This window comes from Tasmannia lanceolata, unplaced genomic scaffold, assembly GCF_043159265.1.
Source record: "Tasmannia lanceolata isolate RefF3 unplaced genomic scaffold, GAP_Taslan_0.1 ptg000003l, whole genome shotgun sequence".
Classification (NCBI taxonomy): Eukaryota; Viridiplantae; Streptophyta; class Magnoliopsida; order Canellales; family Winteraceae; genus Tasmannia; species Tasmannia lanceolata.
The window spans coordinates 1,177,322-1,193,664 of record NW_027518680.1 but is presented as its reverse complement, the minus strand read 5'-3'; the positions used below and the strand labels follow the sequence as shown (position 1 = coordinate 1,193,664).

General features: G+C 39.2%; 1 protein-coding gene across 2 annotated transcripts; it reads right to left on the bottom strand.

Moving 5' to 3' along the window:
- Positions 1-277: 277 nt before the first annotated feature.
- Positions 278-15,968, bottom strand: LOC143847026 (sodium/pyruvate cotransporter BASS2, chloroplastic-like). 2 transcript variants are annotated; one of them, XM_077355681.1, is made up of 13 exons: positions 15,481-15,959; positions 15,194-15,308; positions 7,169-7,292; positions 6,991-7,032; positions 6,732-6,845; positions 6,557-6,619; positions 4,873-5,000; positions 2,282-2,363; positions 1,844-1,895; positions 1,645-1,742; positions 1,330-1,491; positions 641-730; positions 278-541 (listed from the first exon to the last, which is right to left on the bottom strand). In XM_077355681.1, exons 1-13 carry the CDS (start codon positions 15,599-15,601, stop codon positions 464-466), a joined length of 1,269 nt encoding a protein of 422 aa, XP_077211796.1. In that variant the 5' UTR covers positions 15,602-15,959; the 3' UTR covers positions 278-463. The 2 variants fall into 2 exon arrangements, with proteins under 2 accessions (XP_077211796.1, XP_077211806.1); XM_077355691.1 differs by lacking the exons at positions 278-541; positions 641-730 and adding an exon at positions 897-1,054 and having other exon boundaries at positions 15,481-15,968.
- Between the last annotated feature and the right edge of the window lie 375 nt (positions 15,969-16,343).

Genomic DNA, 16,343 nt, shown 5'->3' with positions numbered 1-16,343 from the left:
TCCCTAAGGACTTTCGCAGCATGCGTGGATCTGATCCGAAAATTTTCGGATCATGTGGTTGGGAATCCGAAATATGCCCATGGACCCTCTTGGTATGCTTATATCTCGTTCATTAAAGTTCAGATTCGGATGGTCCATCGGACCGTCTGGATCCATTGACACCCCTACCCTTCTTATGTATCCAAATCACAAATAGCTGACGTGGTTAAGGAATGCATTTCCTAATCCTTTGCGGGCTCTGGTGATAAGGATTCAAAGAAAGCCAGTATAAAAAGAATTCTAAAATGAAGATACAAAATTCTGATTAAGGAATGACAGTTAGGTGACGTTATGTCCCCAATTGAGATTTCAAGGGGACAAATGCAATAGCAACATTTCCTACAAAATCTTACCAACAAAAGAGCAATTCAACTCATTCCTAATCATTTTGGAATAAATGTACCTGAGGAAAGGCTGAAATTCTTCACTCTTTGAAATCATCCTTGTCATTAGCAGGAATTGGCATGTTCCTCCAAAAAACAGCAAGAACACTCCCACCTAGCTGTAGGGAAGGAAATGGTATGACAATTCAGCAAGAGGCTTCCACAAGGTGAGGAGCAAGATTGATTGATTATTGGTTTCATGAAAGTAAGAAGTGTACCGCCATGCATACAACGCTGACAGCTGAAGGAACAGCAACAAGAGGATTAGTGAAGTGCTTTTGGGCAAGTAAAAACCCAAGTGCGGAGCTCTGCAGAAAAAAAAAATCAAATACCAATACTGAGTCATTCAATATCTCTATGCAGGAATATATCACAAAAAAAAGAACAAGGATAAAGAAGAAAATCTCCATGTAGCATAGTTTTCGACAGAATCTGAGTACTCTTGAAAGTAGGTTCATGGGCAAAGCCATGTTGACTAGCAGCCCACTTGCACATAATTCTTTTCAGTCGTGTTCCGTATAGGATCGTAGCACTGTATTTCCTCGATGCTTCGAGATATCAACAAGAATACACTTGAGCTCTTTTGTGGCCTACCATCTTAGGGAAGAGAACATAGAAGATGCAGACACAACCTACACAAGATAATGTGCATGCCATGTCTACATCAACATTTAAAAGTTCTGGCTATTGAATAGACACTCAAATATTCAATGTATCACAAGTACCAAGCAGGTAGAGGCCCATCAAACGGTTCTACGATGGAAATTTGATTTTATAAATTGGTATGGAATATGGATAAACTTGCTTACGTTACTGTCAAATTTCATTTACTCCATTATCTAAATCCCTATAAGTATACATCGTAAAAGAAAACTAGAAAGGCATTTCCAGAGAGAATAGATGATACCTGCATACCGGTTTCGATGGAAATGGTACGAGAAGTTGATTCACCAAATGATGATAATCTAGAAAGCCAATAACCAAGACCAAATGCAGCAACATGTAGGAGGAATACAGGAACTATTAGTTGTGTCCCTTGAGCCTTTAAAACTTCCGAAACTTGCCCAATCTTGGAAACAAAAATAATCCAAAGTTAGCTCTCATATAAAGCTACTGTTAGCAAAAGAATGAACTGGATACTTAAGGGTCAATATAAATATAAGCCCACTCATAGTCACATAAAAACTGAAAAAATACATAATCAGAAATTTTGTGCGCTTACAGGACTCGCACAAAGAAGAGTCGTCAGGATAACCCCAATCAACGGTGTGAGTGTGATTATTCTTTCAGTAAACTTTGGGAAATACTCATGCGCTAATACTGCCACATAAATCATATTGGGTTAGCATTTACATAGAAAACAATGACGTGGATATGCAGAATAATGTTTAATGAAGTTTATTAAAAGATCTTTGGGTTACCTCCAACAATAGTCGGCACCAAAACAACCTGGAAAGTGCTGATGGCCAGGCCCTGAGGATAGAAAATACAGTTTAAACTTTATATGGTAAGCAGGAGGTAGGCATCTGAGATTAAAGGGACAGCTCCACATAAAACACTTTTTTAACTTCAAATATATGTAAGAATGACACTCTCGTTTTGCTGAGGAAAAGGCTATCAGACACGCGTGCCCAAAATGTGTAAATATGGCTATTAGGAGAAAACCTTAATACGTCTTTTCATTTGTATTTAGTATTATTAATATGCTGGATATAGTTTGATTTCATTTTAGGCATCTAGACAGTTTTTTTCTTGAACTTATTCTTCTACATACGTCACACTGTTTTGGGCTTTCCAGGGCCCCGAGTAAAAAACCTAATGTCTATCCAACAGTGATCATGAAATGTGCAATTTCTTACCGCTGCATCGACGGGAACAAGCTGACCCGCAAGTAGCTTTGTAAGAAGTGGTGTCATAATAATAGCACCAATTGTTGAACAACTACAAGATTCCATAAAAATAAAATGGTTAATCGTGATTTATCAGGAAATTAAGGGCAATGATATTTTCACTCCCCCTGCACTAAGCATTCGCTCCCCTTTAACGTGATTTTGACATCAAGAGACGTTAAAGTTGCCCACTGTTGACGTTATAAGGGGTGTGACTGCGTACTGCAGGGGGAGTGAATATCATCGCCCGAAATTAAATGTATGTGCAGGAATCAAGATTTATAAGTACAAAATCAATAAGACCAAAAGAAAGTTACAAAAAAAACGAGCATGCATAAACATGTTATCATCAAACATGTTAACAAATTGACATGCTTTAGTAGATGATAAATATTACTCATTGTTCTATTTAGATGAGACAAACAAAACTGTAACCAATTAAGTAATTAACCCATATACTAAACACCTTCTAGTGAGAAGGCTCGAATTAAAAACTACAAACCTATGAGATGTGAAAATTGGAGTCAGCCATTACTTTCTCAAAGTGTACTTGTGAAAGTTGACACATACGATAAAAAAGAACATGACTCTGCGCTGTTAACAATAACTGTCAGGTTTGCAAGTCAGTTTGGTTTGTTATTAATTCAGGAGGTGCCCAACATATTTGAACTCCCAGTATTCAGTGTGGCACCTGTGGCACCAGTTTCTTCATTTCTGTTCACTATATTTGCATACTCAATTGTTCAATCATAAATTGGTTTAGTTTTGTCCAAAGACTCAATACATTTGGAGAATTAATTCATTTGATGCATACAAATTATAAGAAAAATTGTTATTTAAGTTGTTAAATGTAACTTTATATGGAATGCTTAGGAACTGTATAAAATCTTGCTAACTGTTACATGTGTAACAAGGTATTGTTTTTTGAAATGGCATGTGTAACAATGTATTATCCTTTATTATTTAGGTATAAGAGAATTCCTTGACATTGAGCAAACAAGTACAAGTAGTAGTATTAACTATTAAGACACCAGCAATCAACACATCAACACCATTGGACAAAAGGCGAATTCACAAGGCAATGAAATAGGGAAAGATCTGTCGAAAAAAAGTCAACGATATCAACCAACCATAAAATGGACAAATGTTATAAAATTCTCTATTAGACTTCTTTATTATTTATCTACTAAAATCTGAACTTCTAAAGCAGTTGCGTGCACATTAGCTGATACGTGGATTTGCTTTCTGTCCAGGACACTACATTAAGCGAGCTTTGTTGCGCGAGACCTAAGCCTCACACGTAGCGCTTCAGGCAGCAAGAGGAATTGGGATACTTTAGATGCAGTGAGTTTCTATTTTCTAGCTAAATTCTCAAGAACTTTTGTAGTGAATAAGATCGATGAATTTCAAATTATGTCAATGATAGGTAAATAGGATAGTGAAATCGTCAGGAGCAAGAAAAATATTATGCTCTAATCTACATGTATAACACCAAGGGACAAGAAAGAAGTAAGAGGAAGTAGAACACTGATCCAATTTCGGTCGATCACATGATTTCGACGATGAGTTTATTGCCGAGAAAGAAGAGCATCTTCTCTCTGGTGGTCCTAGTTAGATTGATGATAACGACATGGTGCTAGGTGTTACTGTAATTCAATCTATTCTCTTCAATTCAGCTAATGTATCAGCTCCACTACTATCGCCGTCGATCGATAGTAGTTTTGGTTCTACTTTTCAGCTTAAGAGGAGAAAGAGTATTGCTCCACAGTGAGTATAGTTATATAAAATCTATACTTTAGTTCGTGTTTTGACTTTTTAAGTTATATATTATAAGAAACAATTGTGCACATAAATGCAGATAAGAGGTAAGGTTGTAGCAAATGAGGAAAAGAAATATGATGATGAAGGTGACAGTTAATACGGTGGAGATAATGAAGATATTTATTATACGGGTGAAGTGGATGTGGATGAAGTGATTGAAGATGAAGACTTAGATTCTTGAGGTGGCATGCTTTGCTATAGATATTTACACATTTTCATTTGTGTTTTCTACTTCTACCGTGGAATTGTAATGTGAACTTGTTAAGCTATATCGTAGCAGCTTTTTGATATTTGTAAACTCGCACTAAACCCCTAATTGACTGTCAAATGCTTTACTATCTTTTTAGATGGAGTTCACACTTTCTGTTCGTTGGTGAATGATGGTTGGATGACAATTTCTGCTTGGAAGTGAAGTACAATTCTTTTTTTATAGAATTTATAGCAATTCTATGGTATTTTTCTTAATTTTTAAATTTTTATCTAAAATATCAGAAAAATTGTGAGGCTTACACCTCGCCTCACAAGAGGGTTGTATGCTTTGCCTCTCGGTTACCCCTTTGAAAACGCTGGCTAACATGTATGAAAATGTAAGGATAAAAACAACACCAACATCATCTAGTGATTATGCGGAAAATAGAACCCACTACGATGGACCATTTCGGTCAAATATTTTATTATCTTCCACAGAAAACGAAAAACAACCACTGAATGATCAAGTGTGATGTGTAAGTTAGACTTACGTAGTCATGAGAACTGAAAGAGCCACATTTCCCTTGGATATATAGGTAGCAACGTTTGATGCCTGGCCTCCGGGGCAACATGAGACCAAAATAAGACCAGTTGCAAGAGGGGCAGACAGTTTCAAAGTCTGTAGATCAGATAGATTAAATTTAGCAACAAAACACACATGGATGTTGACGCATCAACCAACATAATACAATTTGAACTTCATCCAGACTTTTACACCAAATGACAACATTCAGAAGCCACATAACAACCAACATTTATGACGGATGTGCACAGAAATTATATTAGTTTAGCAACATAGGAAGCAGAAATTTTAGTTCTCAGTTAATACAATCTCATAAGACCTTAAATATAACATGAGTTGTGCTCATTAAAAATTCCCCATGTACAAAATGATAGCAGCAGAAAACTTGAATTCCAGGGAAATTGCATTCCGACAACATATCTCAAATTTAACAGAATCATCTTGAGCCCCAAAATGTATTCTGTTCTGAACCTCCCCAAGCTTGAAATCTACTTTAGGATTGAATTCTTTCACTGCTTACAGTGTCTGAACTCTGAACCCACCCTTTTAGAAATAGCACTTTTGGCAGCTTCCATTGTTCTGCGCCTTTTCCCTAGATTTCCTATATACATGGCCATCATCCTTGCAGCATGTGTCTTCCCGCCAATAGCTTTCTGTGTTCTAAAATTTAGATCTGTGATTTATTGTGGAGACATTGATTTTAGAGCAGACTCTTCAAATCTTCATCTGGATTGATAGACCAGGGCTGAAGTTATTGAAGCAAATCTATGGGAAGGCCTAAAGTATTGATTTCTGAAATTGATAGACTTATGGAAACAGATCTTGATGTTGGTCTGAAATAAAATAAATCCAGAAATGTCCAGCAAGTTAACTTAGTTAATCTTGGTTAACCATGGGTCTGTGGCTGTAATTTAATTACAAGCCCCTTACTTGCATCAATTCTTCCTCAGGAATGCATGTAAACAAAGATACTCTTACATTAAGAACCAAGGTTGCCAGAGCGGGAATCGAAACGGGAATCGAAAGCGGGAATCGAAGGCTCCCAGGGAAGAATCCTGCTTCCTTGTTAAGAACTAAAGGCACTGACCTCATTTCTCTAGATCAATCTAATTTGGAGTCATTTATCATCCTAAAAGCCATCATTCTCCACAAGCAAAAGTAGTTGGAGGCGAAATTGTCTCTAGTTGGGCCATTCGAAAAAAAAAAAAAAAATTGTCTCTAATTGGTCGGGTCAACTTTGACAGACTTCTAAGATTGCGTCGTAAATGACGATCTACTCGTACAATATCACAAACCCTCAAAAAAAAAAAGGGAATTGCACTTTCTGCTTCATATTCTTGTGGGAACAGTTATATGATAACTATGGCCAGATAAATCCTATCATTCTGGCACTGTACCAGTCCAATTGAGAAGCATATCAATGGAGACAGAGAAGGTTCATAAGACTTAGAAATCAAAATGTGATTGCAAAGCAATCCTGCTAAAACCTAGTCAATTTCATTGATCATTTGATCTGAAATCTGAGCATCATCCAATTGAATTCCCAGCATCACAATATAGAGAAACATGCCAGAAATATCCAAATTTGACAGCATAGAATCTCAACAAGAAAAAACAGAAAATTTATGCTAAATAAGTGGTCAAAGACATACCATTGCGATAAAAAAGCCTAGCATAGGTTTAATTAAGTACTGAGCAAGAAATCCAACACCCACCTGAAAATAAATAAACCACTGAGATGCAAATAGGAGAAAAAAAGGAGAACATTTTAACTGATAGATATGTTACTTATAAAATCCAAGGATCTAAAAAGACGTGGCAACTTACAGTCCATGGGTTTCGCATACATCTTCTGAAATCCTCAAATGTCAGGGTCAGCCCCATTGAAAGCATCAGGAAACCCAAGCCAACGGTAAAAAGGTCAGTTTCTAACCAAGTAACCTGCAGGACGATAAAAGCACTCAAAATAATCAACGGCCTACATTTCAGATAACGTGGGTTTAAGCCCAAAATTGTGCAACCAAACCAAGTGGATCGCAGATGAGTATTGTTCACAAAATTAACAGAAAGAAGACAAAAAGGTTACTGCAGATGGCTTGTAAATTCCAATAATTGTGCCCAATATAACCTGCCAAAACCAATGAATGGATTCAGACTATCTCAATCATACAAATATCGTAGAAAACTACACCCATAATGTGAAACGGGAAAAAGAGAAAAAATGTGGAATTCAATCACAGGATTCAACAGTAATGTAAACATACCCACAATGGAAAAAGAGTCGTCAACAATTCAACAATTCTCTCATACAGGCTCATTTCACTAGGGGTGCTGCTAGGAACAGCCCCAGAGACGTTTGCATCAGCTTTGCAATAAAATTGGCGGGTCCTGACAAATTAGTTGTAAAAAAAAATCAGGCTATGAAATAAAAAAATTAAAGAAATGTGTCTGAAATTATAGATTCTAGTAAATAGGCATATAGGTGAGAACTAATAGTTCCAGCGGAAGGTGTCACAAAACGCTGACTCCAGTAAGACTTGATTATCACTGGAAAAACTGACTATTCTAGTGGTAGGGGCATGTAATTTCATTTAAGAATTGACTACTTACTAGTTAGCAGAGAGCGGCGGTATACCACCAAGAACCAACTACCTAGGTATCAAGCTGGAAAAGGGCAGGAGCATTGCCGTGGTATATTCCCAGTGGCTGACAAAAACTGAATATTTTGACACATGATTATAACAGACATCACCATTGTTTAAAAATTAAAAGTGGCTACTAATGACGGAAAACTTCCCATATCACATAAGAATGTCTATGATGTTGTTAAAAGCTAACTACTACATCCAGGGGCGGAGCCAGGAATTTACACTTGCGGAGGGGGGGGCAGGCTAATTTACATTTGCCTGCATTAGGCATTGGGGGGGCCATAGCCACTATACTACCTATGCATGAATGGATGTGCATGGACCTTTAATGGGATTTTTCAAATCATTGGTGGTGGGGGGGGGGGGGGCAGTGTCCCCCTCATGCTATATGTGCCTCCGTCCCTGACTACATCATCAAGCTTAAGGCAACAAATTGTCTGCACAACAGAATCTGGTATGGGATAAACTGGTCATTTCCTGCTAGGATATGGGATAACAATTTGGCAAAGGATTACTATAAGAGGCTTGGCTCAGCAACACAGATCTGGACTCAGACTTGCTCTTTGCTTCTAAGACTGACCAGTAAGAGCATGAACTAACACTGCTATGTAGAACTTCAAAAAAGAAAAAAAAAACAGGTATACAAGTTCTTTTTATATTTCTTTCTATGTATCGTCGTCGTTTCTGGGGATTTAAAACTTTTTCAGAGAAAGAAAGCTTTATAAGTCATGCTCATACATGTGCATTGTAGGAGGGAGAGAGAGAGAGAGAGAGAGAGAGAGAGAGAGAGAGAGAGAGAGAGAGAGAGAGAGAGAGATGGCTTTAGTTTCCGTTGATCAATGGTTTTGATGGATTCAGTAATGGAACACATATTTTGCAAGTGTTGGTCATACTAATGCTACTTAGTAGTTCAAGGAATAGTTCAAATGTCAACCAATGACGATTGAAGAAAGATATCAAAATCAATGAAGCAAGGTAGATCTACGGGGGGAAGTTTTTGGAAGTTTTGAGTTTTGGAGTTTCATAGTTAAAGATTATCTCCAAGGATTTGATCTGACAATTGATTGGCGAAGATTGCATCAAGTTTTCACAAAGTGGCATGGAAGAAAACAACTGTAAAAGTAAACATGAGGTTCTTCAAATTTTGGGAACAATACATTAAAATATTTGAGCACACTTTTTTTCTTTGAAATTTTATCTAGATTAACAGAGAAAAATCTATGACTTAGCTGACACTTTGAATTTATTGTTGATATGCATGTCCACACGTGCCAAAACCCCTTTTGACACTGGTAAACGTAGTGCTAGAAGTATCAGATTTAATGTGGTGGGTCAACAAAATTTTGCACCATGTCAAATCTGAATACTGTTATGCTATTTAATATTGTGTTTAACTATTTTTTATATAACTCTTTATTAATATAACTATTAATTCTTATCCTATTGGAGTTTCTTTTCCGTTGCATATTGAAGACTAAAGAGAACTAGATTAGATGGATGATTGCATTGCAATTAGAGTATCTAATATTTATTTTACACCCGTAGTTGCTTAATCTTAAAATTTATTAGTTTTTTAAATGAATATATATTTATCTTGTGGCAAATCATGATTTATAATCAGTAATTTTATATGTATATGCGTACAAGTATGTCCCCGTTTCTGAATTTTTAGGCTTGGAGTGTCAGGCACCTAGGGTCGGCACCATGGAGATAAATAGATTACAAGGGGGCAATCGTTGCCCCTCGTATAACGAGCCCAACACACACCCGATGTGGCTAACAAATCAGCTAGCTTGTTGGCCGCTAATCTAGGAATGCCATCTATGTCTTTACAACCGTCCACTATGCCATCATAAAGAAAGGTAAATGCCAAGAACCCGAACTACTTCCGCCAGCGAGATGACAATCAATGAGATCCCTTCAATAACAATAAAAACCTGAAACTGATTTCTGACAATTCTAATGCCGGTGAAAATAGCTGTTACTTCCACCTCATTGAAGACGGATCTTCCAATGGGGCCCAAATAAGCGAAAAGGATCTCACCATTGTTATCTCTAAAAACATATCTAACCTCTACTTAACCCTGATTTCCAAGTGAATAGCCAACAAAGTTAAGTTTGATGGCATTCCCTATGATGTACTCCAAACTGCCGATCTTTCCTTCTGGGGGATTCTTTCCATTATGATCAATTCTCACTTACAGATGAAATCTTGGAACGTATAATCAGAAAAAAATTCTCTAGCAAGGTCCCAACGAATAATGGTTTCTTTAGAAGGAAAGCCCTAAAATGTTCTTTCGTTTCTTTCCGACCATATGCACCAAACTGTTGCAAGAAATAATGCCAGCCAAAGGCCCAACATCCCCACATGTCTGCAGTACCAAGAGCTGAACAAATCAGAGATGGTCCTTGGCATAACCTATTGATGTTGAAACCGCATGTAAATATGAACTGGAAGAATTTGATGATGTAAAGAAGAAGTTGATGATGTAGATACCAATGAATGTGACATTGAGGTTGATAGTGAGAGGCTTTCCAACACTTCCAACTGTTCCATGTATCATGGTCAAGGACACTGGGATGCTAGATTGATGGAAAGTGAATTCTCTGTGAATGTGGTGAAATACTTCCCTCTGTCTTTTTCAATACATTAATGTAATTCTGTTTCAATTAATTTCACAAATGAAAATCATGAATGTAAGGGGAGCAATTTTGAGCAATCACATCAAGCTAGTTTGTTCGGTTGATCTTGAAAGTTGCAATTGTTGCCAAGTCATTTTTGAAAGATAACAGGAACTAGCAAGGTGCGGGTGGCGACGAGTCTTTCGGTTTCCATTGGCGACAATTGTGCTATCAGTTCAGCAAGGTTAATGACATTTTGAAGCTCAATTCAATTGGATAAGATGGAGTAGAAAGAGAATACTCAGGGCATCACTGGCCCAAGACAGACACTGTAGCAAAAACAGAGGCACGCAGAAAGAAATGTACTCACAGCTGGCAAACCAGACCGAGCCATAGGTTGATTGCAGTAATAGACAGAGTTTAAGGAGATGCAAAATTCCATATCAACTATTGATGATGTGGTTGATGGGATTGGTGGTGGTGGATCTGGTGGTGATAAATCTTGATGTCTATGATATCGAAAATGAATTTGAAGCTTCAGGCATGACTGAAAATGGATTTATACTTTGGATCAAAAGCAAAAGGTTAAAAGAAACAAGGCATGGTCCTTGGAAGTGCAGACACTTATTTGGTTGAACAGGCACAGTGCGTGGAAAGCCAACCCATAATGCATTTGGTACACAGCAGTTGAAACTTAAAATGGCCTTAACAACTACTTCAAATGATAGATTGACAACATAACTTTGGAGATGCGAATTTTGACTTAGCAGTAAGGGGGGAGTGTTAAGATCATTTCTAACTTATGTTGAGCTGTTTACCAAGCTTTCTTAAGTTGGAGCAGGAAATAAAAATAAGATATATGGGTTGATGGGGTATAAAAGACAACCACAATCAGCTGCTGACACGTGGACCTAAGGAGGGCCCGCACAATCAACACCTCACAAGGGGCACTAAGGTCATTACAGCCTAAAAAGGAAAGGATCAAGTAGAAACTTTGTCGAATAACAACTCTACACCTATCCAGAGGTATAGAGGGAAGGATAGAGGAGTTTGGTCCACTAATGGGCTAACACCTGTCCCCAGGGGTAAAAGGGTAATCCAATACCCAGAGCCCCCACTATAAATAGCCTTCACAAAAGCCAAGGTAGGGGACCGAATCCCAAAAATTTACTATTCATAGCTTTGGTTTCTATATTTGTGCCCATAGACTTAAGCATCGGAGGGCCAGTCCGAAGCTACCACTCCGGGTTGGTCGTCTGACCGGGTGTTCCTCTGTGCAGGAGATAGCCTTTCGATCAGTTCGGCGGCTAGAATTCGCCAGATTAGCTCTTTCGTCACTGCCTTATCTGTTACCAATTTTGGGCGTAACAGATTGGCGCCATCCGTGGGACCTGAACTAAAAGTTGTTCTCATTCTCATTAAAAATGGCAGGCCGGAAGAGTACTCGAGTACCTTCTGCGCGAGCAGTCCAACCGGCATCACATCGCATAGCTCGAAGCGAGCGAATCGCTTCGCAAGTAGTTGTTCCTCCAACAACGGCAGAGCGGAGTCCAGCTCACTCAGAGCACCCAACTCCCGCTTCAGCTCCTACACCTGAGAAATCCAAACCCTCTTCCAACAGATGACAACCCTCGTCGATCAGTATAAAAACCTAATCCAACAAGTCCCTCAACAACATCCTCCAGAAGTTTCCCAGCCTCCACAAGAAAGGCTGAACCACCCGGTGGGAGAACCTGTACCTCTCCGTCGTGACCAAACCCACCACTCCTCTTCAAGACAAATCCATCACTCTAGAATAAGGCATGCACAAACAGAGCCTCATCACCATCATCGATCCCCGTCCCATTCAGTGCATAGACACCGGGCTAGGGACGACCGTGCAGAACAAGCAAGATCTCGGCACCATCGAAAGAGCTCAGAGAGTCATTCCGATTCAGCAGCAAGTCCCACTGTGAAAAGAAGGAACAGATCAGCTAGCCGAATGAAGAAGAGAACTGATCCAATGCTACGAAGATTCAAAGAAATAGATTACTGAATTGAAGAGCTAGCAAAGGATCATAATCAATCCATCCCAAGGCCGTTCTCAAGCAAACCTCCCTTTACGGATAAAGTGTTGCATGCACCAACACTCCAAGGGTTCAAAATGCCACCGGTCCCACGTTACGGTGGAACCACTGATCCAGTAGACCATTTAGAGACGTTCATAACCATGATGATTCTCCACGGTGCTTCCGATGGATTCATTTGCAGAGCTTTTCCAACCACCCTAACAGTGGCCACGAGAGATTGGTATTCATGCTTAAAGCCGAATTCTATTGACACCTTCGAAGAATTCAGGGAAGACTTCCCTGGTTCGACACTTCATGAGCAGTCGAAGACCACGGAAGGCGAGTCTCTAAAAGCATTTGTGAGCTAATTCAACAGAGAAGCCCTTCAAGTTCTGAATTTAGATCCATCCGCCACCACAAACGCACTCCTTGCTGGAGCCAAATCTAACGAGTTCCAGCAAGCAGTAGCTCGGCGATATCCGCATTCCTTGGCAGATCTCATGGCTGACGCTGAGGAGTATATCTCTGTAGAAGAGAGCTGGCCTCCCCTGAGATTCGAATCAGATCTCGTCCTTTTGGACGAGCCGAAACTAGTTTCGTCCGAGGAGGAAGTTTCTCTAAATGACGAACTAGAGCTAGACTCTGAACTAGAACTACTACACATAAGGGAAGAAAAGAAAAAGTTCAACGCAAAAAGACGGACTGAAAAATTACCTAAGTGAAGGAATGACCCCGAAATCAAACAGCGGCAAGCGAAAGACGAGCCGAACAAGGACCTCAAACAGCACTGGTAGAGCAAAAGAGAGAGTAAAACCAATGAATGATAAAAAAATGAAGTCCCATGGATCCTTTTATAAGCAAAGTTGTCAGAAGACCGTCCGTATTCACCGCTCGCATCCTGCCACGCGGCCATGCATTAATGAAGGGGCGCGAGAAACTAAGCGACAATACTTATATTAAAAAAAGTGTTGATCAAAAGTGTCGTGAAAAAATTACCAATTGTGGTAGTTCGAAACAAAATTCAGATCATCTGAAGCCGTTCAGGATATGATGCAATCCGCAAAACGATAAAATTCAGATCGTCTGAAGCCGTTCAGGATGTCACGCAATCCGCAAAACGACAAAATTCAGATTGTCTGAAGCCGTTCAGGATATGACGCAATCCGCAAAAAGACAAAATTCAGATCGTTTGAGGTCGTTCAGGATATGACGCAATCCGCAAAATGACAAAATTCAGATCGTCTGAGACCGTTCAGGATATGACGTAATCCGCAAAGACGACAAAATTCAGATCGTCTGAAGCCATTCAGGATATGACGCAATCCGCAAAACGACAAAATTCAGATTGTCTGAAGCCGTTCAGGATATGATGCAATCCACAAAACGACAAAATTCAGATCGTCTAAAGCCCTTCGGGATATGACGCAATGCACTAAACGACAAAATTCAGATCGTCTGAGGCCGTTCAGGATATGACGTAATCCACAAAATGACAAAATTCAGATCATCTGAAGCCGTTCAAGATATGACGCAATCCACTAAACAACAAAATTCAGATTGTCTGAGGCTGTTCAGGATATGACGCAATCCACAAAACGACAAAATTCAGATCGTCTGAAGCCGTTCAGGATATGACGCAATCCACTAAACAACAAAATTCAGATAGTCTGAGGCCGTTCAAGATATGAAGCAATCCACTAAACGACAAAATTCAGATCGTCCAAAGCCATTCTGACCAAGCGCAAATGTTTCAGATCGTCCAAAGCCGTTCCGAACAAAGCGCAAACGTTTCAGATCGTCTAAAGCCGTTCTGAAAAAGTGCAAATGTTTCAGTTCGTCTGGTGCCGATCTGAAGAACCTCCAGTGCGTCTGCAGCCGTTCTGGATAAATCAAATCGTCCAACTCGCCTGCGGCCCTTCTGAGCTGGGAATCAAACCATCCCTTATGCGCGCATCCAATCAAGCTTCCCCAAGTCATCAAAATGACTCAAGGAATCGGGGGGCAACTGATGGGGTATAAAAGACAACCCCAATCCGTCGCTGACACATGGCCCTAAGGAGGGCCCGCACACTCAACACCTCACAAGGGGCACTAAGGTCATTACAGGCTATAAAGGAAAGGATCAAGTAGAAACTTTGTCCAATAACAACTCTACACCTTCGGGATTTTCCTTTCGGGTGTCCCTTCTGATTCTTTTATAATACTTGCCATTTCAAAAAAAAAAAAAAACAACTCTACACCTATCCAGGGGAATAGAGGGAAGGATAGAGTTTGGTACACTGATGGGTTAACACCTGTCCCTAGGGGTAAAAGGGCAATCCAATACCCAAAGCCCCCACTATAAATAGCCTTTACAAAAGCCAAGGTAGGGGACCGAATCCCAAAAATTTACTATTCATAGCTTTGGTTTCTATATTTGTGCCCATTACTGACTTAAGCATCGGAGGGCCCGTCCGGAGCTACCACTCCGGGTTGGTCGTCTGACCGAGTGTTCCTCTGTGCAGGACATAGCCTTTCGATCAGTTCGGCAGCTAGAATTCGCCTGATCAGCTCTTTCGTCACTGCCTTATCTGTTACCAATTTTGGGTGTAACATGGGTGATTTTAAAGTTTGGGGTATTTACTTGTAGACATAAGAGTAGGCAAGAATGTGATAGAGACCTAGTGTAAGAGAAGTGTGATCGAGTAGGAGAGGAGAAAAAGATAAGAAGTCTGTGTTAACAAATTTTCCCTCTTTATCTCCCTCCTTTTCTATTATCTTCTATGTTATAGTTCTCTGTTGTGTTTTTAAGTTTCTGCTGTGATAGAACTGTACAGTGCTGAATATCAGATTAACTAGACAAGACATGATCTCTAATCATTGAACCTCTCAATCTGAAGTTTCTTCCCTAAACAAATCTTAAATGAATAAGAAAACTAATATTCTAAACCAATTAAATTTTTAGCTAAACCAATTAAATTTTTAGGCATACTTTGAAGTTGGAACGATTGATAAAGGAGTGGGGTAGGCAAAAATTGCACTCCGACTAAAGGTATCAATCCCATGACTTTTTCCATCACTGGATACTGCAAAGCCACTCCTAATACCTGAAAAAGAAGAGCATAAAGATGCAGAGCAAAACAGGAAATAAGTAGAACCCAAAAGGCAAAGAGCTAACAAGAACACCAGTGAAAGCCCACATAGGTAACAGGGAGAAAAGTATAGCTCATATAGCAAAAACAAACAAAAAACCCTAAATAGAAGCAAAACCCTGCATACCCAGTTGGGTCTGAAGTCTCCTCCTGGAAGAAAAATAAGAGCACTGTCTGTTAAAACCCTGATATGATTTCAATCCGCCATAGGTCTGGACGAATCTAGACATGGACGCCATTGAAGCCATGATAACAAGACAAACAGAGATGAGTTTTTTCAAAGGATGGGAGAAATCATGGTTTTGTTGCCAACATAAATTAATGAATATTTCGGGGCATAGAAGCAGAGTGAAGGGAGGAAGGGAAGTTAAGAGAAGACCCAAAATAGTTTGGATAATACATCTCACAGTCGTGGAAAACAATGAACCACACAATTGTGGTCAGCCAAAGTCACATCAATTGCAGGAAATCGAAATGTCCGTTTTTTTCTGTCCTTTCATCCCATCTCCACTTTCAAAAATCAACGTCGTCCCTTGCCTTTCCGCACCTAAATGCCATCAAACGTATAATGGAGATGGGGATCATATCCTCTTCTTTCAATCTGGCATTTTTCCATGGGAAATGATATGAGCACAACCAATATTTTGATATTTCCACAGACCATCTTGTCTTTCAGTATTTAAAGAGCTGTCAGATGATTATTACATTTCCCAAAAAGCTCTCATGAGCCAATTAAAAAAGAAAAGACAACTGGTTTTGTGTAAATATCAAATATATGGTTGTGCAGTTAATATCTTCTTTGACGTAACTTGCAGAATTTGTCCTTTTTATGTTGCAAATAATAAAATAATTTAGATAATTCATATATAAGACGAACTGATCTTTATCTAATCGAGCCAAAGTTTAATGCTATTGAAAATCAGAATACGAAATAAAACTTGGGAAGGCGTATTGCACATATCCATCTGAAGAGAACTCTTTTGCAAAATT